At 41.4% G+C, this 21,799-nt stretch overlaps 1 protein-coding gene across 14 annotated transcripts in view; it reads right to left on the bottom strand.

Annotated features, from left to right (window-relative positions):
• The window catches only part of LRRC7 (leucine rich repeat containing 7), a 194,877-nt gene that overhangs the window by 68,011 nt on the left and 105,067 nt on the right, over positions 1-21,799 (bottom strand). For all 14 annotated transcript variants that reach the window (XR_006939992.1, XM_015291088.4, XM_004936886.5 and 11 more), the window contains 5 exons: positions 10,201-10,403; positions 6,467-6,584; positions 5,546-5,624; positions 4,731-4,820; positions 2,053-2,109 (listed from right to left, as the gene is read on the bottom strand). Coding sequence is in view for 13 of the 14 variants with exons in the window: in XM_015291088.4 (XP_015146574.2) it covers positions 2,053-2,109; positions 4,731-4,820; positions 5,546-5,624; positions 6,467-6,584; positions 10,201-10,403 (547 nt within the window). In the remaining variant the exon portion in view is untranslated. The remainder of the gene's footprint in view (positions 1-2,052; positions 2,110-4,730; positions 4,821-5,545; positions 5,625-6,466; positions 6,585-10,200; positions 10,404-21,799) is intronic.

Genomic DNA, 21,799 nt, shown 5'->3' with positions numbered 1-21,799 from the left:
AGAGCTATGGTAAACACAAAGCACATTTAATTGCTGTTTATGCCAAGATGCTAAATGCTTCCCTGCAAAAGTCTCCATGCACATATAGCTGACAGCACAGCACAGAGGACAGACTGCCATCTGCTTTTGGTAACTTTTCATTCCACGTGATTTAAGTTGCATGTGACATGGTAACAGCACTGAGCAAATGCTGCTTCCAATGGTCTGACAGTACGCTTCCAGGTTAGTTAAGAGCAGAAGTACAACATTAAAATTAGGCGTTCACCTTCTTTTTTACACTTATTCTCATAGCAGAACCACCAAACAACTACCAACAGCACTAGGTTCCCCTATTCACAGTGCACCAAACAACTTGCAGGATAAGAAGGAAAGCTCTGCAGTACACATCTGTAGACCTGCCCCATCTGCCCCAACACCAGGTTGTAAATCCCCTCTGGTTTATAGGACTGCATGTATTTCCTGACTGAGGTTGTTCTGCTGTAGGCACAGATGTGTCACATCTGGACACAGCCCAGCACCGCACTCAGAACGATTCTTTCTCCCCTCTCTCTTTATCTCATAACACAGCCGTGCCTCCTACCACCATTTTGAAGGACAGCATTTGCACAAGCAGGAGCCCTTCTTTCCAGTCTGCCTCAGCAAAGCACAGCAGAGCCTTCTGCAGCAGCAGAGCTGAGACCGACCGCCTACAAAGAACGTCTCCCTTGGTTACAGCACTCAGAGCTTCCATCCTGTCGGAGCCATCAGCGTGAAGTCCCTGAGCTCAGCCACCACCAGCTCAGTGCGGCTGCACCCAGCGCTACCACACTCAGGAGGGGCTTCCAGACACTGCCAGGGATGGCACCTGGGCACAGTGTGCTGCTGAAGTAAAGGAGAGCCTTCTCATTAGTAAGGCTGACATAACTCCTGCCCCGCTGCCATCAGCCTCAGCGCACACAGCCCGCAGACAGTAATGACCCCAAAGCCGCAGCCCTGCTCTCCTGGCACATCAATGGGGACTGAAGGGGCTGCTTTGTTTCTCAATAAATGCAAATGGGATTCAGAGCAGAGGAAAAGGGATATTTACACACAAAAAGGTGTTTCCCACGGGTATCAGAAATACACCCTTTAACATAAAACATGACTTTTCTCCAAAAAGGGTCGTGCTGGGCCTTTAGGGAAATACCCAAATGGAGCAGTGAAAACATTATGTCCCAGATAGGAAAATCGGCTTTTAATGAATGGGAGATTGCTAAGCAGAGTGCTGAATAACATGCAGTTCAGTGTTAGTAAAGTTTCATAAGCAGAGTCTACTATCACCATTATGAGTCTCATTTACAATAGAGACATACAGCCTTCATTTGGAACAATTCCCAGAGCCATGGATATTTTTTCATTGGTAAGGATCCTCGCATAGAAAACACACAATGATGGTCTGAATACAGAAGTACAAAATAAAAACCCTTTTTTTGTACAGTAGAACTCCCTACATCCAGTATGGGAACTGTAGATGTTTACCTTCCATTTATTTACTGCTTCATTTTCAAAACACCATTTAAATGTTGACCAAATGATAGTAGTACCAAGATAAACACCTTTTAATACATAGTAAAATGGACATTTCCTCAGCATTCTGACGATACAAGTTTCCAAATACTATTGTAAGCAAGCAAATGCACTTCGCCTTTTCACAGATCGTATTGGGAGGTTGTTCCAGTGAGGTTACACTGCACACATTTTCAATGAATCAGATTAGTTCTTCATGAGAACAGACTGTCACAGAGTCAATGACCAGGGCTATCTCATATTTTGTTTCCCAATTCTGTTTACATTTCATATTTTAGAATGTTACACTACAGGTTTGGGGGTGCTGAGCTGTAGTTAGCTACTTTACAAGCACCCATCTTCCATTATACACTTGCTTTTTGCTAAAAAACTTTGGTACGTTGTCTTCAAACATGAGAAAAAATAGATCTGAACAGAAATAACATCATCAGAATGCTACCAGTAAAATTATTTTGCACGGCAGGAAATGTCAGGTCAAAGAGAGTTACATAAATAGTCATCACTTACTTTGGTAGAGTTTTCAAGTGATTTTCCCTTAACTCCAATATTCTCAATTTGACAAGCCTAGGAATACGAGAGAAAATAATTAGTTCATCTTATGGATTAGTGCAGAAACCCACTGGAATGGTTTGAAGCTTCTCACTGCAGTAAGACGAGTTTGTGCACTACAGAATAATAAGACGCCCAGCAACTGTGGGACTGAACTTGACATAAAATGCATTCAGAACCAAGTAGCCTTGTATTTACACAGTTCTATCTTAATGTCCTTATCTTAACTCTCCTGAAAACTTCTGACATAGCTCAGTTTTTCCAAATAATTCTAAACTGCTTTTATTGACAATTCCAACAAGGCAAACAAAGGAAAAGCTAACTTCTCTCAATGAAAATCTAACAGAGATCTACAAAAACATGAAGGGCAGCTGCTACACAGTTTGCAGTTCTCTCTTCCATTTGTAGCCTTGTCCTCTGCAGCTCCACATAGGCAGACCAACATTACAGAACAGATCTCCATTTAATTTTCTGTATTTTATGCAGAAGTAGGACATATGCTCAAGTGTTGGCACAAATTAGAACCTCTATACAGCAGCACTTCACAATTCCCCGACACTGTGCCAACTCTAACCAGCAATATTACTCGAGCCATGTGAAATGCAGTGATTCTGCATCACTCACTCACAACCCTGTTATGTCTAAACAGAGCTGTTACATCAGAGCCACGCCGTGTAAAATTTTAGGTGGATAGCACTGTTTTTTAATGTTCAGTAAGTTTATTGGTGAACTTCATGATGAGTTTCAACAACTCCATTAATACAGCCTTTTGACATTACTCTGTAGTGAAGGCCCATTAGTGCCCCAAGTGTAAGCATGTGTCTGTGAGAAAAGCTGAAACCATACAAAGCTCTAAATACTTCTCTGTCCAATACAATATCCATTTCCTGTCTCACAGAATCTCAGTATCCCCAATACTTTGTTATTCTAGAAACCCAGGGACTTTCCCTTTTTCCTACCAAAGAGAAGAAAGAAAAAAACCATTGTAAATCCTACACTTGCACTTAGCCAGGACTAAAAGGAACACCTCTAAGTGAGAAGTGCAGAGACATTTACATGATGCTCAGGTAGGCTCCATTCCCTACTGTGATCAGATGGCTAAATGAGACCGTAAGAGATTAACTGAACATTACTGTAGCAGAGGAGACAAAGCAAGCACTGAAATCTGGAGCAGAGCAATAAGAGACACAGCTAAAGAGCTGTGTGTGGTTAGTGAACAACAGTGCAATTTCTGTACAGTAATGTTGGAAGACACGACAGAGGATTTGTAAGTGCAGGATTCCAAAGGGATGACACAGGAGCAGCATAATAACGACAGAATAACTACCAGTACCGGAACCAGTGTCATAGCATTTAGAGAAAATCTGCATTTGTAGATAAATGGAGTGCTTTCTGCTAAGAGATGTAGAATGCTGGAGGTGTCCTTAAGAGGCAAAGATCAGTAGGCAAAGTACCAGCAGAGCTTCAGAAGAGCATAATGAATATAATTGTTCCGTGGACAGAAAAACCACACACCTGATAAATAACAGCAGGGGTATTTCATGCCTCTGTGTTTCCTTGGCGCTTGTACATGCTGTCTGAATTCTGAACTGCAAAAACGATCTTCAGATTTACTCTGATATTCCAAACACTCAACAACTGCAGGCAATGACAAGTTTCCTTCCTTTTTTCTCAATTGGGCATTTTCTGAAAGTTACTGCAGTACAGCACGTAGCCTGAGCTCAGGGTCAGCGACAGTTTCACCAAGTAAATGCCAACAAACTTACACTTTCTATTTCTCAGTGCCTGAGTAACATCATCTCCAACATCAATTATGCCACCTCAGCGTTGGTTTTGGAGCGCTGAGGCGATATTCCTCATGGAACAGTGACACGCACATATGGGTAGCTGGATGGACCAGGAAAGAGACTAATACTAGATGAATTCTGTAACATCACCTTTTTTTCCTTTAACCCTCTGTCTTCTGTGCTGTTTGTCCCACTGGACAATCAGAGAGCAGAAGGGCCGCCCTTTCCCTTGGCAGCACAGCAGAGATGTAAGTACCCACCGACTCGTGGTGCATTCTTCAATGGCCACATCAAATTGCCTTCACTTTGGTTTTCTGCCTTTGCCTCATGCTTACATAACACATTTTAGCTCAGCTTCTACTGCATTTATTTGTACTGCCATCCTACATCCTTTTTGCTCTGCTGTCTTTTGAACCTTCTCTCTTCTCCTTGCTTTTATATTTTTGCTCTTGTTGCTCCACCACACTCAGCCATTCCTTATCTTTCTTTCTGACTCACAACGTGTTTTTCCTTCTGTTCATTCCTCAATAGGCATACACTGCACTGTTATTTCCTGCACTCGCCACAATTTAATAACACATTTGATCAAGGACAGGCCTCCTTTCTCCAATTCTTATTTCTGTCCACCTTTTCCCTAAACCAGCAAAGTGCTTCACTTCATCATAGAATTCTTGCTGACATAAAATTCTGTCCTACAGTAATAATTCATCAAAATAGGGCTGAAGGGACAAAATCTCTACTTTCTGTAGTTGTTGTTTAAGAAAAATACATTACAGTTTTAAAACGGTCCTTTAAAACCTGAAGTGGGTTCATATGGAAGAGCAACGCGCTTTGATGACTAATTCTTACCTTCCAAAGTTAGCTGGGAGAAACTCCAAGAAGGCATCATTCAGATAGAGCTGGGTCAAATTTAGAAGTTGTGTGAAGCCATCTGGCAGCCTACAAAACAGTTAAAAGCTTAATGCTCACACTGAAGTTGCTATGGAAATAATAACAACGTATATTTAGAAAGAGAAAGATGACTTTCTTCCTCACCCTCTTTTTCTACCCGAATTATCAAGAAGAATTTACTGAGCAACTTTTTATGGATATTTTTGACTGCTCTCATCTTTCCCACGTTGCTGTAACCACATGAAATTCAGCTCCTTGGCACATCCCAGTTGCATTGGCCTTTTCTCCCTTTGAAGATGAGGCTTTTAAGCCAAAGGTGTATTTTCCTCCTCCCCCCTCCCTCTCTGAGGTACTGAAGTTTCATGCTTTCATTTCCTTCACTCTATTTCATGTATCACAGGATTACAACAAAGACATTTGGTGACAACTACTGCAGGTTTTTGGCAGGAGTAAGGATTTCTGAAGTCCCAACCTGGAGATTATGGCACCAGAGGATGCAGCACAGCTTACTCCCAAATACATCAATTACCAGCCCACAGGCTGCACCACCCGCCCTGCTACACCAACACATTCCTCATCCCACAGACACACACCATGCTCCCACATAGAACAGAGATCTCTTCACAGATACATCCATCTTGACTTTCAAACAGTTGAAAAACAATTTCCATTAATTCTGTAAATAAACTTGATTCTGGGCCTCCAGATTTCAGTTACTTTGCATACATTTTCTGCACTGGCAGTAATACAAACACAAGGCTCCTGATACTCACTTAGATACTGGATTGACACTGGCTTCAATAATTGTTAAACACTTACAACACTTGATATTCTCTGGAAAATCTTGAATTCCTGAAAAATATTGAAAGAAGTATTACACACATATGAAAACTGTTCAACCTGCTTTGATCCTAAATGAGCTTGCTTCAGATCAGACAAGATCTAACAGCGATATACATACTTCAGTACTACAGTCCAGAAGATGCTTTAGCAGTAAATAAATAAACCTCGACAGGCAATATGGCTTGCAGTACAAATTCTGCATTGATACTTGAGATCTTCTAGAATTAGAGTGACACAATTTGTCCTGATATTTGCGCCTATCATTTCTTTCCCAAGTGCCCATCCTTTTCTTCTTAGCCCCATCTCTAGACTTACACTGGTAATAATTTTTTTCCAGAAAGCCTAAGCCTAATTTTCAAAAGAAATACACAGGTTCAGACATGCAAAGTTTTTTAAGCACATATGTATATATTTTGGAAACATCAGCAAATTCATTGCTGGCTGTATCAATCCTGGCAGCTGTTGATCTGAAGCTTTATATCCTATATACTTAAATACAGCACTACACCTGATCCACAAGAGCCCACTAAGAACTGAGCCACTTTGCAAAGGGGAATGCTTCGTAAGCGCAATAAAATGTGGTCCTGCTCCTCTATTTGTAATGCTTATCAGTCACAACTTAGCATGGTGTACTCTGCTAGAGAAGCCTCTGTTTTATTTATTCACTTCACTGGGAGAAAAGTAAGCGAACCACCCACACTCGTTAAAATCATCAGGTAAGAAAACAGAACGTAACGCAGAAAAAAAGAGTACATTTTCTAGAATACAGTTGGTGAGAATTTGATCTTCCTTGTTGTTGTTTGTTTTACTCCTTACAATTCTTTAAGATACTTCACCTTTTTATCTCTTACCGTTTTTACTGATATCAAGTTCTCTGAGATTAACTAAGCTAGCAATGGTGGTTGGCAGACTGGAGAGGTCATTGTCTGGTATGCTCAGCTTGCGTAGCGCCTGGCAGTTGAACAGTTGCTGTAACATAAAGATACTTCAGAGTGTTTCAGGAAAAATCAGTTTGGAATCATCTTTATAAATAGAAACAACAAATATTGCAAAACTACAGAAGAATTCAAAAATACAAAAGTATTTTGAACAGTCAGTATTTTGGGAAGCTGTTCTAAAACACTGCTCAGCACACCAACACAGCTTACACGTGGCTGGAAGCGATTGTCAGAGCAGTTGGTGAGTGGCAGTAATGCCCCATCACCATGGAGCTCTCTGCTACAAGTATACACTCACTTTAAAAAGAACAAAACCTGCTTTTCCTTCAAGTGAATCTGTTCTCAGAAGACTAAGAGGCGATCACACGAGGGGAACTGTGTGAATAACACCTGCTCACAACACCCAGCCCTGGGACTGGACCCAGAGGGCCTTCTCAGTGAGAAACATCTCTCACAACACTGTGTTGGCAGTTTTGCTCTGCAGATCTCCTCTCACAAGGAATGCATTTGTTCACTTTCAGAACCTCTTCTTAAAGAACAGCATTTTGGACAGGACTGAAAAGGAAGGGGAGTACCACGCTCCAGTATTTGCCTTTGATTTCCAGCCACGTTGCTGCAGCCCATAGCAACGTGCAGCACAGAGGCCTGGCAGAGCTTTGGTGTGCATACAAACCATACCGTGTTGTTAGAGCTGAAAAATGCAACTCCAGTGCCTTTTCCCTGTTCTACTGAAGCATTATCATAAAAGACAAAGGAGGCATGGAGCCTCAAGCTTGTCCCATGATATGCTGTGCAGCCTCACCTTGCACACTGTGTGCAGTTTTGAGTGCCACAGCATAAAAAGGACATAGAACTATTAAGGAATGTCCAAAGAAAGGCTACAAGGGAGTGGTCTGAAGGGGAAGATGAGCTGGGAGCAGCTGAGGTCCGTTGTTTTGCTCAACCCAGAGAAGAGGAGGCTGAGGGGAGGCCCCACGGCAGCCCTACTGCTCCCTCATAGCAGCCTACAGCGCCTTATGGAGGATCTACAGCTCTTCATGGCAGCCCTACAGCTCCTCACAGGGTGCAACCATCGCACTGAGCCCATGTACCACCTCTGCTTCCCTCCCATTTGTGCTGACAGTGCCAAGGTGTGAGGGACAACAGGCATTATCCTGCATGTCAACACTTCCCCATGAGACAAGTGAAGTGTTGTAGCCTATAACTAAGAACTCCTCACACCTATTCTACCAACACATTAGATTTATCTTTATTAATGTTGCCCAGTACAAGTTAAAACAGATTTTACTTCATAATTATTCATAGAGGACAGTTGCTGGGAGGAGTTTGCATCTCATCTGTGCTTTTCTGTACACTGATTGCCAGGGATTCCACCTGCATCAAAATCAATTCTCTTTTTTATGTCATTGATTTGCTTCACTCATGCAAATAGGGTCACATTTGCAGTGACAGCTCATGATAATGAGCGCAAAGGCAAGGAAAAGAAGTCTTGGCTAAAGTCAGGGGGAAATAGAGACTAAGAATTGCAGAATGATACCATAAATCCTTAAAAGAGAAAAATAAAGGCAATTAGGAATAAAAAATCTTGTTCTAATGAAGACAGCAGAAAGAAACCCACATCATTATGCTGCACAAAGTATAAGATAAAAATTCAAAAATGCAACAGGCGAAATGAGTTTGATATATCAGTTTACAGCTACAAAGTGTATTGGTTTCTAGAGAAACAAGTAACATCAGTATATAAGGATGTGATTGAATCTCTACCTGTGCTTTTCTTCATGAGACTGTAAAATAAGTGCTCTGATGACAGTAAGCTTTAATAGACCATTGAGTCACTGAGGTACGTAATATTGGTAAATAGTAAAAATAGAACACTGACGAAACAGATTTCTTTTTGGGAGCAGTTAACGGATCTCACATTTTCACAGAGAGGAAAGTCCTGCTCGCGGGAGTTCGCAGCATGTAATACAAACTTAGTGTGAGGAAATGCAGTGCCATTTGAAGGAAAAATGACTTGTCACCTACGGTTTAATTTAAGGAGAGCACAGAGCTTGACATTTGGCAAAAATTATTTGGAGCAGAAAATTTGAGGAAGAAATTATTTGGACTGTTTCACTTATGGCAATGATTAATAAACTCTTAAGACAAAGAGGTGTGGGTGGTATTAAAAAAGCCAACCAATGCTCCCATTTTTCTTCCCATAATTGCACAAGACCACGATTATGTTAAATGATGCATTTTCCCACACTGAAGACTGATCATAAGGACGTTTTCAGTACGTAGTATTTGCTTCAAATTATTACTTATGAACAAAGAGAAACAAAACAAGAGGTGCAAAAATGGAGCCCTATTCAATTTAAATTGCCCCAAAGTACGTATTCATGTGCTGTTTCGTTTCACAAATAACATGTATGAATAGATGATGCCACAACACAGTGCAGCGTACGCCTCAGCTCTGACTGACACTATCACCTTCATTTGAGTCTCATTATTTTGGACCGTTTACCCTTGGCCCCTCACCTTATGTCCCAGTGTATTTGCCTTGTACTCAGCACTGCCATTATTCTAAGTACCATGGTGATGCCTACTTTCTAGAAGCCAAAGACAAATATATCAAAAAATCACTGGCTATTTTAAGAGCTACACATTTTTTTTCAGTATGATTTTTCAGTAACACTATTAAAGTATACAAAGTTAACCATATATTTTTATTAGAATAGACACAGTCCTGAAGGTACTTGCATTCATAGTGAAATGATCTACACCCAAACCATTCTATATTTGTGGGGACAAAAAAAATCTCTGGTTCTCTGCTGTCCTTTCTAGAAGGAGGAGAGATAAGGCAGTTCTCTATATCATTTTTTCATGACACTCGAAGATTGTAGCTGCCCTGCCTTATCATCTGTAAATAGCTTCTTGATTGAGTGAGTAATCTTCAGCAATGAACCGTTGTATCTGAATATGGGAACTCCATGTAATGGAAAAAGTACGTTTTCTACATTGGAAATAGAATTTATATAAAGTCTCTGTGTTGTGTAAGTCAGGAATGCATTGGGAGATGATGAAAAATGGATTACAGTGGAACAATGTTTAATTAAAAGACTTGTGAGCATCTTTCATTATTGTTGAGAAAAATTCAATTAAGGAATGGATTATGTTACTTCATGCTTCATTATGTAGCTAGCACCTATTATTAATTGTTTTTTCCACTACCTTGCCCTCTTTTGTTTCCAGAACATTCAAGTTACACTAACTTTTAATTTCTTACAGTAAATATTAATCAACAGAAGACTAAAGAATCTGCAAAAGAAGTTTTACGCAGGAAGGATCACTACAGTGACGTGGTTGCAGGACCTCATTTACAGCTGCACAGATGTCACCCAGGCAGTGCCAGCCTCTCTCCCACAAGGATCAACAGCTCAGCCTTACCAAGTGCATATATATATATTTTTTCTTAAAGCAGTGCTACTGATGATCCAAATGCAAGAGCACCTGCCCCATGTGGCCTTGTACTCCCAGTCTCTCAAAGCACCACATCATATTTACCATTTATCAACCCATGAGCAAACCACGTTTCAGAGTTGAAGCACATCTTCTATGCACATTCAAGAACATGTCTTTGCCAACAAATGAAGAACACAGTTTACCTTGGGTAGCTCTTCGATTTGATTGGCATCCAGATAAAGTTCCTCTAACGTGCGCTCGAAGTTGAAGACCTCCTTTGGCACCTGCTGTAGGCCGCAGTGAGAGTAATCCAGCACGGAAACAATCTCTTCCTCACCACGAAAACAGCGGCAGGGCACCAAGCGGCCAATAATCTTCCTTTTGGTTGTCATCTCCAAGCAGGGCACTGAAGGAAATGGCAGAAAACAGATTTCCGAAACTATCAACATGTTTGGGCCTATTTCTTCAGAATCATTATAACTATAGCAGTCCATTTAAGGTATATATTTTTCCAACAGGTATCTGTAATCTGCATTCTCCATGTCTTAACCTGCCTTGTGACAAAGCACGACCAACTGAGACTTGCCAGAATGATCACAAAAAGCATTCTCAATGTACTGCCTGTTCCCCTACACGGTGACAGAATAAAACGTGCCAAGGCCATCCTCAGTTCTTGCTTTCTGTAACAGTGAAAACCAGCTACACAAGTCCTGCAGGTAGGAATGAACACATTTTCCGGCTAAAGCATGCTCCGTGCTTTTGCCCCCTGCTTGGTTTGGGCTGTGAGACAGTGAAGTGAATCAGTCACAGCCTCTTGGACTCCAGTTCTCCCTGACAAACGCGTGGTTCCATCATATCTGATTTCCCTGAAACCAACAGATTTCTTCAGCTTTCCACAACTATTGTTGGGGTGCACTCATTGTCTTTTTGAGCACACAATTGAAGAAAAGAACATATAAACCACCTGATAGGAAAAAAACAGAAAGCCATCAGTTTGTTTACCTGTCCTTTCAGTTTCTCTTGTATTATCTCAGGCTGTGAGAGCTCAGATAAGGGACTTAGCAGAAATCCCATTAATTTTTCTGCAGCAGAATAAGCTACTGGGAAATTTCCCCACTGCCTGTTCCCCGACTTCTAGGCCAGATGTCAGTTCTGCTGATCTGTGTATGCTGATCACATACACAGTCCATACATACAGCTCTACCTCAGGTAACAGTTAACACAACTGTGTTTTAATATTTTTTCAGCAAAATAAGAATGTTTTAAACAACTACTTCTGAAATGAGCAAACAGTAAGCAGATTTTACATATGTCAAGCAGTCTACATCTCAAAGAGATACAGACATTGAGAAGTTATGCTAACCAGATTAGAGATAAATCAGGCTGTTCTGAAATGTATTACCATAAAGCCAACAAGAACAAAATCGTCACCTCCCATTTTGTAAAGCGCTTACAAAGTTTTGTAACATTTATGGAAGGAATGCACTTAATAAGTCCAAGTAAAGCAAAGCACATTCAGATCCTCTTTCACAGTGAAAAAGCAACCATATATTCATGCAAGATGTGAGTGGAGAAAAGCAGTGTGGTTCTGCAAAATATCTTCCTAAAACAGCATGAGTTATAGAATCCAGTGTCAATCTGTGCTTTCCTTTGTCTTCTCATCCATTTAAAGAAGCTTCTTAAATACAAGAAACCCAGTGTCACGTAGGTGTAACTGAAGAGAAATACGTTTCTTCTTGGACAGCTCCCCATGCAGAGCTGAGAGGATCTGCATATGAGTGAACATAGATCATTCACGGTGCTTCAGGCATTGTTTGCGTGAAATGTAACATGAAAAAAAAGAAGTAATTCCTTGGTCTGATAATGCTCTGTGTACAGCTCTCTAGAACTTTTTGTACCATTTGTATCGTTGATATCTGGGAGGAAAACAAACTCAAATGTTCTATTGGCACTCAGCAACGCCAAGGAGACAGATATACAAACACTGTCAGAAGAAATGCTGGTTTTCATGTTCTCAAGATGCTGAAAGAAACACCAGTGGCAGTGCCTCCAGCTGCCCATTGGCTGGTTCTGACGTAAGGGTAAAGCTTAAAACAGAGAAAAAAGTAGTCTTGTAATTTAGCTTAAGCAGATGCCAAGGTTGGAGGTATAACATCAAAACCATCTTAATTACAGGCAGCTAATGCAATGAAAGCACTTTCATAACAAAGTTTACATAAACTTCTTCAAATATCAAAATTGAAGACATACAGATATGGAAATAGATTCAATTCATTTTTAAGCTAACATATCAGTGAAATTTAGATTTTTATTTCACTTCTAATCCTGTGCTTTCCCTTATCCCAGTCCTCCCTCAGCTCAGTTTTTGCCCATTCCTGAGTTATCCACTCCCTCCAAAGCCTTCTCACTCCCCAGCACAGTCCATGCAGTCAGCCCATTTGGTCACATGAAGTCTGTATTTCCCTTCCATAAACCATCCCATGAGCTCACGTGAGTGCGCAAGATCAGAACAGCTGACAACTGTAAAAGCATTTGTCACGGAATGAACTTTTCACAAGAAAAATGAAATCAGCTACCAAGATGCACTGCCTCTTTGTATTCAAGCAGAGGAAGCAACATTTGCAACTGCGTATTTCAGAGCATGACACAATACAAATAGATGCCCTTGGAATATCAAATTATCTGTAGCTTTTGAAGGCATTTGAAGGTAATGAACAATTGAGCAGTGACATGTACTTCAAAAACTACTCGGAAAAACATCCTTCCCATAGGCATTACAAAGCACTTAGCTTTGCATTATTCTCCTCCACTGTGGGCACATGCATAAAACAAACCTCACATTCCATTTTAATAGAAAGCCAGAACAATAACAGCAGAATGGAACAGCTAGCAAATGTACAAATAGTGACGCAGTGAGAGAACGGTACTAAGAATAGCAATTACAGCAGCAAAAGCAATGTTAAAAATAGGGTTTTTTTTTTGCTTGTGCGAAAGTTCTTTCCATTGTCACAGTCCATAAAATGCTCCATAATTTCTTATTCAATAAAAAATTGGTTTTAAAAATTAGAAAGGAAAATTGTGAAGGATAAACAAAAGTAATTTAATTATGCTGTCTTTCCCAAAGGCAGTGATAAGATAGAGTTGTCATGATAACTAAAGGAAATTGTTGAGATTATTTGGTTATTATTTGGATCTGTCCTCTTCAGACACGAACAAACAAATAGAATGCTGTTTGGATAGATCAGCAGGCTCTTCTTAAGAAAAGATCAGTGCAGAAGGAAGGAAGGTACTTTATCCTGAACTGAGGTGCGCTGCTAAGAAGGATCAGCATGAAGTAACACCGCTACAGAAACCTCTCCTTACTCCACTTTCTGGCAGAGTGGCCACAAGAAAGCATGGAGTTGAACACGCCTCAGTGAGAAGGGGTTTTGCATGTGTCCATAGTCTGCTCCTCTATTTACCCTCTGTAATTAAAAGTGAAACAAGCAATCATGCTGGAAAAGCCTGCTTCGCATCCCCTGGGCTTCATACTGTTCTCTGCAATCCGTTCAGAAAGCACCAGTTCAGAATTAAAGGACCTGTGATATAACTGAAAGAAGTAAAATTTCATGCCCTGTGGACTAATGGTAATTAAACCATTCATTAATTTCAGTATTATTAATTCCTTCCCTGGACTAATCCCAGTCTTGGTAATTACACTTCTCTTACCTACATTTTATTCCTTCAAAATTCTCATAAAGCCTTCCTTTTGTTCTTAGAGTTACTTACTCTGAGAGGACTGCTCCTTGAGATGGTTGGGGAGAAGGCAAGGAGGTCCAATGGACTGCCAGCCAGGGGCTGTCAATGTGCCACGGCTGCTCCAGCATGTTCCTTGGCACCCTAAGTGATAAGGTCTGTCTTCTTCCTTACAGGAGCAGCCATGCCTACTGCCCACCCCCATTTAAAGCAGTGAAAGAAGTGTGCTTCTCTTTAGCTAAGTATTAGAGGTCACTGCTGAGAGCAAGTTGTGTGCTGTATAGCAAGTACCACATGCTATAAAAGAGTCCTATGACATTCAGAAATCAAGAAATGTCAGGGATGAGGCCATCTGCTCAGTCTCACTGAATTTAGTAGAAGAGTACTAAATTGTCAACAGAATTCACAGCAACCTGGGAAGCCACGACAGATTTGTTCTGCAAGGTGCCAGGAGCACGTGGCCATTTTCACATGCAAAAGCACTGGGAAGAAATGTAGGTCTTGGGAGCTTCTCTGCAATTCTGCTTAAGGAAATGTTCTGTCTTTGTAACTAATAATTAAACAACTGCATTCATAGAATCATAGAATGCCCTGGGTTGAAAAGGACCACAACGCTCATCTCGTTCCAACCCCCTGCTATGTGCAGGGTCGCCAACCACCAGCCCAGGCTGCCCAGAGCCACATCCAGCCTGGCCTTGAATGCCTGCAGGGATGGGGCTCCAAAATGTGGTGTACAATTAATCATTCAGAATAATAAAATGAAAAACAAACATTTTCCCCACAAAAGCTCAAAAATGTTATGACCTCCTTCCTAAAAGCTGGGAGGGAGCTAACTGGGAATCGTGAGTTGACAAATACAAAGTGCCTGAGAAGAAGAGGAGAGGCAGCAGGGTTTTGTTCTTCACCTCGGGAGCCCTTCCCACCGCACTGGGTGCACACACCATCACACAGAGCCAGTTGGCTTTTTGCCCCTTGGAAAGCAACTCAAAATTTACTTAAGAAAATGGGGAAGAAAAAGTCATCTCTCTCTGAGAATATTTTACCTAATTGGTTTTACTGTAAAAGGTGCAAAATGATACCTTCAATGAGTTTTACTTTTTCATTAACAGCATTAACAAAACTAGGAAGTTCTCACTCACTGGGGAAGCAAATTGGAGGAGTTATAAAAACTAGTTTCAAATTGCCTTTAGAAGCCAGTAGATTTCTTGTGGACAGTCCATTTTAGCAAAGAATTCCCAAATTCAGTATTCGTAAGATCTCTCTATAATTATGAAGCCAGCTCACTGTAGATTAATGATGAATTTATTTGACTACCCAGCAAGTTTTTGCTGTAATCCCCCATGATGTATTCCTGACCCCAGGAGTTCTCAGTGCCCCACAACCTCCAATCTGAGCCCAAATCCAAACAGAAAGAACAGGCAATGTGGACTGGAGGGCCCACACTGTCTGACATGGCATCAGCCTCAGGGTTACCTGTACTGCTGGCATTTCATTCAGAGAACTGAGAATAAAGGACAGAGAAGTGTGAATGAGAGCATTACAAGGCTGAAATCAGAGATAATGGTAACATTTGCCAGAGGGCTCGGAAAATATTAATTATAGTCAGAGCTGCAGACAGTTCGCTTCACTGAGCTCTTTGTAATACATCCCAGATAAGTGATGATTTTTTGTTCCTTTTCTTTCCCTTATTATCAGCATAATCAACAACATTAATATGCTAATATGTTGGGTCTTTGCAACGAGCTGTGCTACCAAGCTCAGAAATCACAAATACACCAACTCCTCCACCATCCACAAGCTCCATTACCCTCCAAGCTCCCACAGGGCCAACACGCCCAGCGGTGAGGAAGACAGAGGGCAGCTCCATGAGAGCCCCCCCAGACCCATCCTACCTGGGCTTCCCCAGCAGAGCCAGAGGCAGCAGCTCCCCAGAGGGATCCATCTCTGAGTTCATTTCAGGACCAGGTTGCAGACCAGGCTCCTCAGCTCCTCTTTCTTTGCCTAATCTTGTACTCTTTTTTAAAACCACACCTTGCTGATGGTAATACTGCTTTTTCTCCAAGTCCCATAGAACAACTAGAAGTGTTCAGTGTAATCTGTGATACTAGAGCTGCTGAAGGCACCGAACGTTCTCCTCCCGACCTCAGGGAGATGTTGGGGGATTTGGAGTTGGACTCGATGATCCTTATGGCTCCCATCCAACGTCAGATATTCTATGACTCTATTTCCCATTCATTTCCACAGGTCAGAATTTCACGTGACAGTTTTTCTGCAGAAATTGATTTGTTATTGGGACTATGAATCTGAAGCGGAACAAAGATGAGCATATGGTTGGAATTGAAAGAAGAAGAACCCACCCTCACATTTCCTTCAGGCAAAAACCTTTTCCTCACTGATATTCTCCTAACACTGAACAGACATCCACTTTTATTTTCTCTCCTCTCCTTTAATTAAGTGCTCTGTGTAGGTGATTTACATGGTGTCCATTTTCAATCTGGATCATTGAAATAATTAGGGAACTTCAAAGCACTCTGTGTCCTCTTAATTTTCAGTACAACTTTTCATTTATTATAACAGCACTATGAATAATTTAGATATCTTAAACACTGCAGAAAGATTATATCTGCATATATAAGCCATGCTTTCTTCATCTGGCTTCTAGTGCTTAAACACACCACGTACCTTTCTGTCATGGGCCACTCTCAAGACTTTGTCCATAATACCAAGAACAGACAGTCCAGTAAAAGCAAACAGTTGGCTTTTTGTAGCCTATTCTGTAGTCTATTCCCCCCCAAAATACTGCATAACCTTACGGAAAACTCCAGTTTTGCTCTGTTTTTATAAAAGAACCAACAGAATTTCAATAATTGCGTATTAGTAGCAAAAGTTGAAAATAAATAATGATGCTTTTAATTGCCAGAAATTACAGTCAACTTGATGGTCCATGGCACAGATCTTCACGGAGGAGAGAATCCCAACAAACTAAGATGAGATCAAGCCGCCTTTTGAAAACATGCTTTCCTGAATCTGGAAAAGTTCCATTTAAGCTTAGATCTCTGATGTGCTTCAGCTTTAATCTGAAACAATCCTTTAGTTTAAAGATGATCTGGTGTGAAATTTATTATGAACTATGTTTTATTTCTTGTCTTATGGAGTAATAAATTTTGCTGCCCATATGAAGGCCAGAACTGCTATCCAAAGAACAATATAGAAAACATAATTTACCTGCTAAATGCATTAACTAAACAAATGACTATTCAAATATGAGTTGTATAACTTTCATTAAGTCTGGCTTTCTTCCTCACAGAGGAAAAGGATCGCACAGAATACCCAATTACTTCTCAGCAGTTTACATCCCAATCCATCTGCATTATTCGTGACATATTAATCTGCTTAGCAGGAGCTTACTGTAGGAAAATGCATTTTGCTGAGTTTGCAGAATGAAAGTTCCAGAGATAATAACCTGCAACTCCAAACTGCAGTTAGAGAAAAAAGTTTTAATTAACAGGGACAGCTGTGGCTCACAGTGAAAGCAGATCTGAGAGCCCGCACAGAGGGGTGCTGGGCAGGGGCTTCTGCTCCTCCCTCAGCACATGGAGGTACCACCACGTGTCAGCAGATACTGATGACAGCCCTAACAGGAGGTTACGTTGATTTTCTAGACGTCATAACACCTATTTGTAGTGTATTTCCAAGTTTTGCCAACTTTCTCCACCACTGAAACTCCACCTACTGTGCCTTTCGTTGCCACTGCCCACAAATGCTCCTGCCATTCCTTGTATTCCCATCAGGTTTGGTCTGACCCGCAGCCTGTGACCTTGAGGACACAGACCATGCCCAGCTCTGCACCACGATGAAACCTGCTTTTGCACCACCATCCATACTTCTGCCACCTACAGTCCATGCAGGGCTGGTTTGGTCCCCACCACGCTCACCTTGTACAGACAGTGTTCGGACTTCACCTCACCATCATTCAGTCCACCTCCTCCACTTTCCAAGTGACTCAGTGCCAGAAATACTGCTTTTTCTCTCATCCTTCTGTTCTTTCTTCTAGAAACACCTATATTTTACACTACCAGTTCCCCGAGTTTATTTAGATCTTTAGCTTTTTTGGGTCTTCTACTCCTCCAGCAGCAGTACCTGCCCCCTTCTGATCTCAGTATGTTTCTTGACTCCCTCTTCCTCAAACATCCCCCTTTGCCCTACTAATCTCAAGCACAGGTCTGACCTCTGAACCCATCCCAGCCTGCATCCCCCAGCTTCCCCTGCCAGTGCCCCACATTCCTCTATAAGCTCTACCCTACAGTGCATAACCACCACTTCCAACAATCACACTTTCTTTACTGCACTGTTATTCTCTTTTCTAGGAGTTCCTGCATAAATGTTCAAATTCTCCAACTCAATTGCACAAACGTAAATTGGTTCCCAAGCACCGTTCTACCACTGCTCGTTGCAACTAAAAGCTCTCCCCGCTTCCTTACTCTCTTCTCTCTACACATCTTACATTTTGCCACGAAGAAAATAAAGCCTTTCGTTGCCCATCAGTTCGAGTTTCATTCTTCTATCCTCCTTCGCAGTTGTGGATCCAGATTTTCTTAATTGCTCCCCATTTGTCTCACCATAATCACTAATGCTGCACATCTGTGCTGTAATATGCTTGCGTGTATGTTCACAAATCGGATTACTGAAATACAAAAGCTGCTATACCAGAATGACAGCACAAATGCAATCTTAAAAACATAATTTTCACAAGTGCCCATGAAAATCAGTTACTTGAGTACGAGAATACAGTGTGCCATCCACACAGACATTCATCTCTGTAAATACCTCACTGTCCACAAATACCCAACCACATCTCCTATGGTTTCCAATGCACGTAGCTGCCACAGCTCTCTCCTGCCTATTTTTAGGCAGAATCAAGTAATCAAATCTGCACTGTGCCCTCTCCCCTCAGTACCAATTAGCCCCAGTATTACTCTGGAGCTGTGACGTAGTGAACAAAAATACCCTCAATTAAATACCTTCAGAACTCAGGGTGGTCACTTAGTCCACCTTCATAGTTTAAAATGCATTCATACTCAAAAAAAAGCTGTTTGTTTCAGGAAGGACTGCATTACTTATCAACAGAACTACAGTTCCTTTAGATGGATTCACGGCAAGTATCTGCACAGAGCAGCTTCTGTCCAACCACACTCATCAGAATCTTGCAAGGTTCAAATCCTGGGACAGAGAAGGACACAGAAGTGGGGATGCCAAAGAAAGGCATAACAAGAAGCACTGCAGGAGAAGAAAAGCTCCAAGACAATGCAAAAAAAAGGTACAGGGCTCCTGGAAGAAGTTAATTATGCCATGGCAGACGTGCATACTTATTTACTGGTATTTCACAGGTTATTGAGCACACAAAGAATGCTGAAGAAAGGCCACCACAAGTAACTGGAATTAATCATTCCCTGTTGATGTTTTCTTACTATTTGCTTTCACTTCCCCAAGGAAGATGGTGGGTGGCATATTCTCCATTTCAACAGGCCAGGTTTTTACACTTAAATGTGTGTTGCAGTTTTTTACACTCGTTGTTTTAAGTGCTTTGCAACTCTCAGCTGCCTCACCATCCTGAGCCGAGTTCAGAGAAGCCCCCCAGACACTCCAAACTGATCTCTCCTGTTATGGGAAGGGAGACCTGTCCCCTGCAGTGACCCTCTGCACAACGGAATCCCTCTCAGCATAAAACAGTCCCTCTTGAAATTCTGCCAACAATTCTCAGTTTCCTATTTTAGGCATCAGACCACCTGGAAATTCTGGCTGACCATGCAGCTGGAGTAAGGGCCAGCTCATAAAGAGCAATCAGGGACTGGCACTGGGGTCACCATCCCTGGGGGTGTTCCAGAGCCATGGGGATGTGGCATTGAGGGATGTGGGCAGCGGGCATGGGGATGGGCTTGGAGGCCTTTTCCAACCTCAATGGTTCTATGGCTCTGTGATTCTGCATTTAGGGTTACGCTGGAAAACAAAGATATCTGGTTTGTTCCATCCTCCTGTAGTACAACCACTACACTCACTTCAGACAGTAGGGCAGGCTGTGCTGTGAAAGGTTCCTGTGTAACCACAATAACATTGTAAAACCAAACTGGAATATTCACAGGCAGCTATAGGCTGTTAGCTTGCATTCTATTCATTCAATTTCCAGCTTGCGTCTATTCTGTCTACTCTTCCAACAGATGAGTCAATAGCTCAGCCATTTTTGGTAAGTTTTTGCAGAATGCTATCACAGACACTCCTGAATTTGATATCTTTGCAAAACCCACATGCTAACATTATGCCAGGAGGCACAGCTGCTGGCATGAAGAAGCTGTCATCTTGTCCCATCTTCAGCCAGGAGGAAGTCCAGGCTCAGGAGCAATCAAGTCCTCCAGGCTCCCCTCCTGGGCAGTGCCAGAGGGAACCACCTTTGTGCACAATGTATTTCACCCCAGTGAGCAAGAATAGTAATCCAGGCTGTTCAAAGCAGGGTATTGGGATAACCCTGCATTTCTAAGGTCTTCCATCAGCAGAGGGCTCTAGAACTACACTCGTTTAGGTATCGTATTCCCTCCCATGATTAATCTGTCCCAGTTTTTTTTAGTCAATTAACATGCTGTTCTTATGCTACAAATGTTCTCTAAAAAAAATTCTCACAGCTGAGCTGTCAAACTCTAAAATTTAGTACATTGGAATGTCAGGTTTTTACAAACTCCAGGACTTTGTTAAAGTATAATCAGAACTTTAATACTCAATTATGCAATCTTAGCAATAATGTTCTGAAGAGAATTTTATTGTTTTCACTGTAAACTGGGATCATCAACCAGAACTGCATCAAATTGTTCCACTCAAAAATACATGGGCTTGATTCTTAATGGAGGGATTTATCAGATTTCATCTGGAGCTGCAGGTGTGAATGCACCAGTGCTGCAAGATTCAAGCAATTGGGCACATTCTCTCTACTCAGCAACAATGAACGTCTTTGTTTTTTGCTTAGATTTTCCCATTATTTTGTCTGGTGGTCATAGCTCAATTGCTAACTGCTCACTTACGAAACACTAACCTCAGTTAGGTTAGCAGGTGTTCTCTGAGGGCTAAGATACCTCCCCTGAGCAAGCACAAGGAATACTAGAAGTCCAAAGACATTTCCCACAGCCTGAAACAAGAGTTTAAAAAAAAAATAAAACCACGGACGGAGCAAAATGTTGGCATCCACCCACCTTCCAAAGTAAGTCCTAGCTGTCTAAGAACAGTGATAGCCTTTTGGCAGTAATTTATAAATAGACATACAGCTCCCATTGTACAATCTGCACTGGTGACAGTAAGTCTAGAAAGGAGCAGAAATATGACCTAGAGGTAAAATGTTGTAAGATAAAGAGAAGTGAAACATGGAATTTGTCATCCCCAATTGAATTAGCAACGCTAAGGTGTTCTAATAGGCATGTCTCCAACTATCAAAATCATTTGGACAACCACAACCCGTGACAAAAAGTCCTCTGAAGCAGGTACTATGCTAATTCCAATCAAAACTGAAACAACATTTCCAGATGAGGCTGAACAACAGCTATGCCATAAAGTTTGTACCACTATTTGTGGGACTGTTAAAGCACACTCCCATTTTCAGTCTCTATGTGGCTTACTTTCACGTGACTCACAGAAAGCAATGGAAAAGGCTGCTGTATGGATGTGGATACCCACATAGAACAAAAAAATCTCTACAAAGCGTACACTGAACAGTGCATATCACAGACCTCAGTGTTTGTTGATCACCAAATACCACCACACATACAGAAATTGGAGATTATGCATTCACTAACTTACTGGATTTACTCTTTAACTCAGAGGCGATTTTGCTAAGGTCAATCAAGTACATTTTTTCATTGAGTTCCATAATGCCAAAATAAAAAAATATTCATCCTCTCCACAGCCTAAAAAGGGCCAAAACCCATCAGCTTCAGACTTGGCTTAAAAGAAACAAAACAATTTTCATAGTAATCTGGGTATCTGTTTCTATCTATCGACTGGTAAGCAAAGTTATCTTTTAACTACTGC

The sequence above is a fragment of the Gallus gallus genome, chromosome 8 (assembly GCF_016699485.2).
Source record: "Gallus gallus isolate bGalGal1 chromosome 8, bGalGal1.mat.broiler.GRCg7b, whole genome shotgun sequence".
NCBI lineage: Eukaryota > Metazoa > Chordata > Aves > Galliformes > Phasianidae > Gallus > Gallus gallus.
Note: the sequence above shows the minus strand (reverse complement) of the source record. Positions and strands in the feature narration are given on the sequence as shown.